Raw genomic sequence first — 10,533 nt, forward strand, 5'->3', positions numbered from 1 at the left:
TGTTGAATTCCACAAGTAATGAATAAAGTTCGGGACTTTGTCAGTGTGATTAGTGATGGACCATTAATCCAACTCTGATCTTTCTCAAATCTTAATACATCTTCCATTCTTCCTCCTCCGTGACCTCGAATCATCCATCCCCTTTTTGCCTCAAACCCCAAAAGACCCACTGAATGCTTTGCGTATTCACCGGCATCAGCGTGGATCTCATTCTCTACGCATATAATTTTGTCTCCTAAATTTTGGAGTCAGCCATCAAGATTGGCAAGGCTATCTTATGCTAGCTATAATACGGGAAGGGGAATAATTTAAATCTGGGACACAATGAGTTGAATATGAAGATGTAATATATCCACCGCTTGTAATCTGAGTTTACGTTTAGTTTGTTAAAACTCAACCTAGTCCAAATATATATGTTTTGATAATTTAACTCTAGAAGAGATGTATGATCACCAGAGATGTATGAATTTCTGGGTTTCTGAATAAGTTGAAAGAAAAAAATTGATTGATTACGAACAAGAAATCTATTCACCCTTTTAATTAACCCTAAACCCCAAACGTCGAAGAAAAATAATATGAAAAAAAAAAAAATCAAATAAGTAATCTAAAAGGAATTGATTAATAAGTGTGAGTGGACAAAGTGGAATTTCTCTTCATCTGTACATCACCACCAACCAATCTCCCCTTTCTTATTCCATGCACAAACTCAACATGCAATGCCTCTAAATACCTATAATCAAGAACTGAAAATCTGCCAAAAAAAGGTGATCTAATAATGTCAGATGCAAGCACCATCTTCATCTGCATGCTAAACCTCAGACGCCCTGATCTCCACCTTTCTCTAATCGCCTCGTCATTTAGCGCAGGATTCGAAGAAGGACCATCCGGACATGATGAATTCTTAAATATCAGGTTCACTGTCCGCTGTTTATGGCTCTGAATTCGTATTGGCACTTTGGGCTGCGACGCGCATGAAATTGCTTTGTCTTTGTAATAGAGGACGCTCTCGAGGCTGTTGATGAGGATTTTGATGTTGTCCGCGTGGTAGTTCTTTATCGTTATGGTTGCTTCCCATTCGCTGGCGTTCAATGGCTGTCTGGATTTGAGACGGAAGTTTGATGTCGTCAAAGAATGCAAAAGCACTTTAAGGGAACTGGGTTTCGGAGAATAGGTTTCCGACATGTACACAAGACCGGCAAACAAGTAGAGAAGAAACCCTAGAACAGCAAGCAACGAAAGAACAACTTTTGTTACGGTTACTTGGGGTACTTGATGATGAGTATAATTGGTTTCTGGAGCAACCATTTCTGCATGCGGGTAGCAACGAAAGAACTCTGTCTGATCAGAGTTCGACTCTCGCTCTCCCCTCGGCCCTGGAAGGAGAAAGAATTGATATAGGACGTCGAATACCTGTTTGCGGTATGAAAAACTTTTGTACTAGAAAACTAACCTATGTGAGACTCGACCATTTGGTTCAGCAACTGAAGTTGTTTGAAGTCAAACTAAAAGTTAATTAATTAAACAAAATTATGTACAAAATTAAACCAATTGGCGGTAACTTTTTTTGCATTGCTGTAATTATTATGGTTAATTTTTCTGGTTATATGACTATTTCATATTCACAAAGCATAAACCGATCTCGATATGCAAGCAACACTTTATTTGTGATCAGTTGAGGACCGTGACAATGCAACCAACACTAGTTAATGAAGAACATATGAAACAAAACACCAAATTCCCTTCAAATAGTAACGCATTAATTTACGTTTGCAATTCAACCAACCCAACAGTTACTTTAAGATTAAACGTACGTTTACAAGTGGTGGGTTGTCGTGATCAAAAGGGTAATTCACAATATTCACACTGTCCAGTTCACATTTGATAATACAAAAAGTAAAATAATCATATGACACAAATAACGCTGTAAATCTAGTACTGCATAGCCCTTGTGAGTTCAATATCTTATTATGATTGACTGATTATGTAATTCAGCCTAAATACTCTATCCCAAATCCCCAACCGTGTGACAAGCAATGTGTATAACCAAACATTCAAAGAGATAAAATTATTAATTGACAAAAATGTTCATATCCAATTTATATATTCAATATCTTAAATAAAAATAACATACATTAACATAATTTCCTAATGAGTCACTAACGAGTCCATTTGTTATCAACATGACCCTTTAAGGCTCGACCTATATACTGATCTTTTCACGTGTTTGTATCATGTTATCGAGTAGTGCACAATTTTGCCAAGTCTAATTCTAATAGTCGCACCTAAATATCACAGATTCTCAACGTGACAATAACTATACATGGTATAGTAATGTAAATGTTATGATTTCATACCAATTACCACAAATGTACGGGAGTTCATTAGAAAAAGAGTGTAAAAGGTCAAAAAAAAGGTGCGGGAATCAGTCGGTTACCGCATTGGATCAGCGCTTCATCAATTTGATCAATAGCCCAATGCAGTATGCTGAAATTATTGGGCTTTAGGTCCGATCCAGAGGACAAACATTGGGCTTTGAATCAACAATGCAGTCCAATTTATTTCACATCCCCAGCCAACTTTCGATTTTACACTCAAGTCTCCTTGGGTCTCTCAAAGCTGTCTCCTCCTCCTCTGAACCCATTAAAACTTCAGCCTTCCGCCGACGCCGACGACGACGACTGCCGCACTCTAAGGGGTTCAGCAGCTAATAGGTATGCCTAAGACCTCTTAGTGGTTGCAATAATCTCCAGTTGCTTACTCTCTCTCTCTCTCTACATATATATTTAGTATATATAAACAGATTTATACATACATAACAAACATGCATGCTGGATTTTTAGTGCTCGGTGAGATTGAAGAAAATTTGGTCGATCAAAATTTTGAATTTTTATAATTTTCTGGGTTTTTTATTTTGTTTTCCAATTTATTGTATCGGAACGCGGATGTTGCTAGGATGTGGTTTGAAATGTGAATTTAATAACTGAAGATTGTAGACTGGAAAAAAGGGAAACAGGATTAAAATTAGCTTAATTTGATAACAGTAAGACGAAATGATTACTGGGTTTGGGTGTTTTCAGGAGCATCTATTCAAATGGAAGCCAAATTTTTTCGATTTCTTAAGATTGTGGGTGTGGGTTACAAGGCCCGAGCGGAAGCCGAAGGACGCATGTTGTATCTGAAATTGGGTTACAGTCATGAGGTTGAATTGACCGTTCCTCCTGCTGTTCGGGTTTTCTGCTTCAAGAACAATGTAGTTTGCTGCACCGGAATTGATAAAGATAGGGTGCACCAGTTTGCTGCCGCCGTTCGTAGTTGTAAGCCACCCGAGGTCTACAAGGGAAAGGGTATAATGTATGTCGACGAAGTTATTAAGAAGAAGCAAGGAAAGAAGTCTAAGTGACTGGATATCTCAAACCTTATGCTGGAAATTGGTAATCTTTTCCATTTGCTTTCTGGTTGTAATCAAAAGATTGTAGTGGCTTGGGATTCTCTTTCAAACTATCCTCATTTAGGTTTCTTTGTCTGTACTTTTGCGGCTTTCCTGATTTTGCACTTTGGATGTCCGGTTTCACCTACTGCTAAACCACAGCGGAGATGAATTAAACCTCACGGCACGCTAAATTTAGATGTTTCTGATGATTTATTCTTGGACAGGACTAGCCTATGAGATCATAGAATCATGCCTTCAAAATCGCATGTCAATGCTTTGGTTGTCACTGAACTGATAAGAAATGAGGTAGGTCAAGGTCTAATTGTATACTGTGAAAAAGGAATAATTGTTGTACGATGTTAATGTACACATTCTGAACGTGTTGAAAACTTTGAAGTTACAATTTCCCTTATAAATTTGTTTCATCACTCGTGGAACAGTGACTTATTGACTCGTTATGAGTTTGCCATGTAAAAGGACACGACACGCGTCCTCATTTTGATAGGAACTTTGCTTGAAACTCCAGAAGTTCCATTTAGTTAGCATCAATACTTCGATAATTGTCCAGTACACTTTTGGGATTACTTGGAACTGAACTCTAGGTAAAGATAGATTCGATAATATTGAAATATTTGGCAGTGGCCATTTCTGGTTTCGCTATGTTTGCTTGCAATTTTATTCATTTGTTAGGCATTGGGTGATTTGCTTCCGAGATTGAAAGTGATGACTTGTTTGGTTCTGGAAATGGTTGGAGTGGCTGATTAAATTTTGCGGTGTATATGGATGATGCTGTGTATGTTTCTACTCGTTCGAGCTGGGATTTGCATTTGAGGATTTATATTGTGCTTATCTTTGCAGCTGTTTTCAGTTATCTAAAAGAAGTGTTATGATTCTTGCTTTAATGTTTGTTTGATGGTCTCGCATATATTGCATGTACCATTTTCTTATCAAACGTAGTAGTAGAATGTTTTTACATTGAACTGGCTACGGATGCTAGGCTCCGGTCGATAGCTGCACCTGTTTCAAAAGCTAATGCAGTCCAAATTTTAATTGTTTGATGCTTAGTGATTATTTTTGAACATGGTGTTTCTAGGATCGAGGGAAAATAATTTTATAGAATCATGTTGAGGCCCCGTGGGATAAGGTTTGGTTGTTGTCGTTGTTGTTGTATGCCGAGGCCTAAATAAGATGGAGGGGAATACCTAAAGAAGGCTAAACAAAAAAGAAAGAATACAAACACTCGTCTCTCTTAACCCTAGATTATTCTCTACCTCTTATATATTGTCAAAGACATCAGAGCAGTTAGGCCGGTGCCACATATGTACCCTTTGATTCTTGTTTTCTTCTTGTATTTCACCTAAGAAACCCTAAAACCTCCTGGTTTTCTTACTAAAAACTAGGGGTACAACTTGGGTTGGGGCAATTTGAATATGTCCATACCCAATCCGATTTCAAACCCAATCGGGCAGTTTAGAATGAAGTAAAAACCTGCACAAACTCAACACGACTTCAACCAGATTATTTATTGGGTTGGGTTTGGTTGATGGTTTTCCACCCATGTGGACCCAAACCTAACTCCATTTCTTGCCTGAATTGCTTATGCACATGTTACCTATCCATATCTACTATATAAGCTAGTTACAAAGTTTCAAAGGGCTATACTTGAAGTTTGTTGTTTGGTTTTCATTTGAACAGTAAATGATAGTGTTACCTTTACGTGTCTTTTGGTTAAAACTTGGTATTTGTAATTTAGTTTCAAATTTGCATGGTTGAACATTTAGAAATTCGTCTCACGCTATTTGGTTTATGTTTTGTATGGTTGATGTGTAAAATTGAATTTTAAATGGTATTTTTTGTTCAAAATTTGAGATTAGTTTATCTTATAAAATAATGTGTGACAAGATTGAACTTGATAAAGTTGCACAAAATCGAACCTAACTCGAGTAAGGCCGAACTCAATTTAAACTCGAACCTAAATAAACCTGCATGAACCTTAACTCAAACTTAAATTAGGAATTTTGTTAGGAATGGGTTGACTATCTAACTCATTCAACCAATTGCATTCTCACTCTAAACCCTATCACAACCATCTACTTGTTAACCTTACCAGTTTTTTGCATTAACAGGACGAAATGTTTATTTTCGTCTTTTAATATTTAAATCCGACTAATGTGAAATGAGGAATTTCGATTAGAGTGCAAACAACTTATCTAAGGGCTTTGAGAAGTGGACGAAGATTATCTTCCCTTTTTTTTCCTCAATTTTCCTCTCATCCTATTTGAACGTTCAAGGTTTCATTTTTGTAGAGAGAGAGAGAAGGAAAAAAAAAAAAGTAGAGGAAGAGAGACGAAAAAAACCCATGAGAGGGGGGAGGGCGGGAGGGAAAGGAAAACGGGAGGGGAGAGAACCCCCATCCTCGGAAAGCTGCCAACTTTGTGTTTGTCCCTACTGTCAAGTTTGTTAATTATTTTTATCAAATTGGCAATTATTTTCTCCCTTTCTCGGAGCATGAATAATAATAAAAAAATGTGATACATTAAGATGTGGTGTGAAGAAATTGGCACGATCTAAAAGGATTAAGAAACAAATTGAGAGTTGAATAGTTACTTGATATTACAGTTTAGTATAATTTTTCTTCACTTGTTAGGGGAAGGTCATTAGTTCGAACCTCATGAACCCACCTGATAGCGTAAATGTATGATTGTATAAAAAAATAAAAAATTAAGAGTTGAGTAAGAAAATCGAAAGAGGGAGCATAGCATCTACGTCCGGGCTGCATTTGGGCAGAGGATTTTAAAGCCCAACTGCATCTGGGTCAGGCCAGAATGTCTATAAAACCTCTGTTTCAGTTACGCCAAAAAAATAAAATAATAAAAAGAAACATTTTTGTCAAAGGATTCAAACCCCTAAACCCCTTAAACCCCGATCATGGAGAACGAGTACACCTGAACTCGCCCGAAGCAGATCTCTCTTCCAGTTTGCGCTTCCACTCCCGCCCTCCCATTCCCGCCGTCGACGCCGCTTTCCCCATTCCTTCCGCCGTCGCCAATTCCCTCCATCGTAAGGTACATTTCTCTCTCTTCGTTCACTGTTTACGTCGACCTCAGCATTTTCCTTTTCTTTTTAGGTTTTGATCATTTTGTTTTCGTTCTCTCGCCAAGCCCTAATGATTTCACCGTTAGGTTTTTCTCATCACGCTCTCTTTCTCTCTAAGCTATGAAATGTCTTTCCTTTTTCTTAAATTAGGGTTTTTCTATCTGCAGTCTCCCTTACAGAGTATTTGGTAAACTCCGGATGTGAATGTGGAAAGATGATGAAAGTGGATTAAAGTACGTTGATTTGGCGGGCTAGGGTTCTGTTGGGTTTTAATTACCCTTGTCCGGCTTTCGTGATCGTTTTTACTATTTGGGTTTAATTGTTTAAGATGATTCTGATGGTTTTATGATCTGGTTTGATTTTTCCTTCTTTTTTTATTATTTAATTTTTTTGTCGACAATTGTCGTGTCTAGTTTGTGCGTAGGGTTCATTATCTTAAATGTGAAATGTGTTGCTTTCATCATTTCAATTTTAATAAGTGCATAGCCCGAATTGTGTTTTCCAGATATCAAATTCTGTTATTTTTCTCTAGTTTTCTGCTGCTTTTTCCGAGTGTGTGTGTCTAATAATGTTGGATAACAGGGGTGCATCCAATGTCTTTTGATCTCAACGACAAACATCCATCAATTATTCGATTGTTTTGCTTTATGCACCGAGGTAGGCTCTTGTGTTTGCGGAAGATCTTGTTCCATCATTAGACTTGAGGGCAGGGCGCTGTTTTCTTCGCATTTTGTGACGAACTTCCACATTGGGAATTAAGGCTATTGTCAGATAGTTGAGAGTGTACATTTGTATTTTCTGATGGGGAAAGGGAAATCATCGTTGTCTCCTGGTTTTCGGTTTTCTCCAACTGATGTAGAGCTTGTACAATATTATTTGAAGAGGAAAGTAATGGGGAAAAGACTCCCTTATAACTTTGTTGCAGAGGTCGACATTCATAAGTATGCTCCTTGGGATCTTCCAGGTAATATTCCATTCTAACTTATCTTCTTTCTTGCCTTTCCTTGGGTTTCCTGCTTTGTGTTATGTAGTTTCTGACTGTTGTGCTTTAATTTTTCAGAAAAATCTAGCTGGCAAAGTGGAGATTTAAAATGGTACTTCTTTTGTCCGACAGAAAGGAAGTATCCAACTGGGGCTAGAGCGAAACGTACAACTGAATGTGGGTACTGGAAGGCCACGGGAAATGACCGATCTGTTCTTTACAATGGTGAAGTTGCAGGAAAGATAAAAACATTGATTTTTCATACAGGTCGAGCTCCAAAAGGAGAGCGAACAGACTGGGTTATGCATGAGTATAGGCTTGAATCTAAGGACCTAGCTAATCGTGGCGTGCCTCAGGTAAATGATACTTTTCCTCTCATTATTTTGTATTCTTCCTTGTTTTCTGTTAAATTAGTTTGGCACTCTGCAATGAGTTTGTAATATACTTTCCTTTTGTAAAGATTTGTTATTATTGAATGTTTCAACTGATTAGAATTTTTTCATGCTTCTGAATTGGACTGTTGGTTTGTACAGTTTGTTATACTTCTTTGGATGGCTAGTCGGTGTTGATTACTTTTTCTATCATTTTCATGTTACAGGAATCGTATGTGCTCTGTACAATTTTTCAAAAAGAAGGGCCAGGGCCAAAAAATGGTGCACAATATGGTGCGCCCCTTATGGAGGAAGACTGGAGTGATGATGAGGCTGAAAATTGTTCAGAAAATTGTACAGAAGCAGTCCCAAATGCAAATATGCCTGAACCAAACCTTGTGCTGCCGAGTAACTACAATAGTTCCATCACTACTAGCACGTATTCCCATGAAAGTATGCACATACGTCCTTCATCTGAATCGTGCATATCAGATGTTGTACCACTTTCTTGCCATGTTCCCCAACTGGTTTCCAGTAATCATGCTACAGTTGAGGAGCCTCATACTTCCAATGATGATGATATCCTGTCAATATTGGCTTGCTTCTCGGAAGAAAGCCCTTCCTTAATCAAAGAAAACGAAAAAAATGAGGTGCGTAATGCACCCTTCTCTCCTCTCTAAACAGTTTATAACAGTCGTGATTTAGTAGTTAGTGGAACCGCCAATCATGATATGAATTTACATTTTTTGAGTGGTGGAATAGTCGCTACTATAGCTTTCCAATGAATATGCAGTTTTCTTTTTTGCCTTTGTCACTGATGTCAATGAGCTTGTTGAAAGATACAAATTAGACTTTTTATGTGGAAGCTGGGACCATGAAGTCAGTGTTAATAATTGTAGTACAGATGTTATTTTTGTTGAAGATAGAGTTTAAAATTGGATGGCGGACTGTCCGAGTTTATAAATAGGCGGCGTAATTTGCAAAGTTGATGGTTTTGAATTTCGTTTTTGAAAATTTCATTGTATACTGGAGCATCTTGGATATCTTATATGCATGCATCTGTATCTGTTTATAGAACGAATTTAAATTCCGTAAGTACATTAGTACAAATAAATTATCTTGCAAGTGTTCTTTCAACTTCTGAAGTATGTTAATGTAAAACTTCTTCATGATTTGCAGGAGCTTGGTAATGTTGTTCCTATCGGAAATGCTAGTACTACACCTCACGTCGTTAGCAATGATATTTACGTCACTTTAGGAGATTTCGGCAAGGTGGCTAGAGTAGATGAAGATGGATGTAGTTTCTCCAGTTTGCCTAATTCTGTCTGTGCTACGGGTCAAATGCCGCTAGGTGACGATGGGCAATATTTGGAGCTGGATGATCTTGGCGAACAATTTAATTACCATGATTCTACGCACACTCGGCCTCCTCCTATGTTCGGTGAGCCTCAAACTTTGCTGGGAGAGGTGCCTTTTCAGGGTGAGACCAGTTGAACGTGTTTGATAACGTGAACTTCTGAAATTGTTACTGCCCTCCAGTCTTACAGATCAAAACTCGTTGACCGGTATCGCCAACTTGCAGAAGTTCACCTTATCAAACACAACTTCGTAGTTAATTCTGCAAATTCTTTTTCATCGTTAAAACACAACAGTTGTAAATCCTGATTCAGTGGTTTTGTGTTGGATTTGGATTGGTCACCATTTTATATTAAAAATTTACGTGGTAGAGGATAATTAATTCACTTATGTTATAACACGTGCATCTATTTTTTTTTTTTTATATCAAGAGAGTTTCACAACTTATCAACATTATTGTTTTCTTGTGGATCAGTAACATTATGTGCTAGTGTGACTGGGATTCAAAAGGATGGTGCCATGAGATTAATGAAATTACCTCACTGGCTCCCCCGGAGTCTCTCTAGTCAATCCAAGAGTCACAAAACCCAGTTATGGGCTCTTTTCTTTTTTTTTTTTTTTTTTTTAACAAACGATATTATTTTTTAGATATACACAAATTCTTACTCTCTCATTTACATGATTATGGTGTCTCACTTTACCCGATCTTGTCAACCAGGTTGAAGGAGCTATTAGTTTTGTTTGGGTGGCAAGGACATTTTGGTCTTTTAAACTAGTTCTCACATTGCGACATCTGAATCCACAAAAATCACTCTAGCATGGGAAACAAAAACACTATAACCTTTGCCAAAATTACTGGAAATGTCTTTCCTGACGACTCTAAATGGCTCAATTTTCCTAAGTTGTCATTATAAACTCACAATTTCGTTATTGTATTCTTATATTTACTGTTGAAAATACCAAAGAGCCCATACCATATGAATAAAACTAAACGTTTTTCTCACAGAATGGGCAAAGTGAAACACTAAAGAAGAGCATGGGGATAAAGTGAGGCATAATAGAGTATAGGGAACGAAGAAAGTTTTTGTTTAGAGCAAATGTGCTCCATCATGTACCTGAGTTTTATTTCCCGTTGTAGTTTAAATTTTTGTAAAGAAAATATCGTTTGTATAAAAGAACACATGATTTTTAACAGATAAAAGCAAGAGTAAGATATGAAATAAGGTGAAGGAAAAAAGTAGGGATTGGAGCAACTAGAGCGATGGATACTTGTAAAAACAACTGGTTGTGCTTAATCT

General features: G+C 37.4%; 2 protein-coding genes across 4 annotated transcripts; both read left to right on the forward strand.

The window, feature by feature from the left end:
• Positions 1 to 2,572: 2,572 nt before the first annotated feature.
• LOC108868541 (60S ribosomal protein L6, mitochondrial-like) lies at positions 2,573 to 3,643 on the forward strand. The gene is made up of 2 exons (XM_048580902.1): positions 2,573 to 2,711; positions 3,078 to 3,643. Exon 2 carries the CDS (start codon positions 3,092 to 3,094, stop codon positions 3,398 to 3,400), a length of 309 nt encoding a protein of 102 aa, XP_048436859.1. The 5' UTR covers positions 2,573 to 2,711; positions 3,078 to 3,091; the 3' UTR covers positions 3,401 to 3,643.
• Positions 3,644 to 6,185: 2,542 nt separating this feature from the next.
• On the forward strand, positions 6,186 to 9,630 carry LOC103965248 (NAC domain-containing protein 82-like). 3 transcript variants are annotated; one of them, XM_048580904.1, is made up of 6 exons: positions 6,186 to 6,495; positions 6,694 to 6,759; positions 7,109 to 7,490; positions 7,587 to 7,864; positions 8,107 to 8,529; positions 9,059 to 9,630. In XM_048580904.1, exons 3-6 carry the CDS (start codon positions 7,328 to 7,330, stop codon positions 9,371 to 9,373), a joined length of 1,179 nt encoding a protein of 392 aa, XP_048436861.1. In that variant the 5' UTR covers positions 6,186 to 6,495; positions 6,694 to 6,759; positions 7,109 to 7,327; the 3' UTR covers positions 9,374 to 9,630. The 3 variants fall into 3 exon arrangements, with proteins under 3 accessions (XP_048436861.1, XP_009376548.2, XP_048436862.1); XM_009378273.3 differs by lacking the exon at positions 6,694 to 6,759; XM_048580905.1 differs by lacking the exon at positions 6,694 to 6,759 and having other exon boundaries at positions 7,188 to 7,490.
• Positions 9,631 to 10,533: the final 903 nt, after the last annotated feature.

Source organism: the organism of the source record quoted next, unplaced genomic scaffold, assembly GCF_019419815.1.
Source record: "Pyrus x bretschneideri cultivar Hongxiangsu unplaced genomic scaffold, Pyrus_bretschneideri_v1 Contig16, whole genome shotgun sequence".
NCBI lineage: Eukaryota > Viridiplantae > Streptophyta > Magnoliopsida > Rosales > Rosaceae > Pyrus > Pyrus x bretschneideri.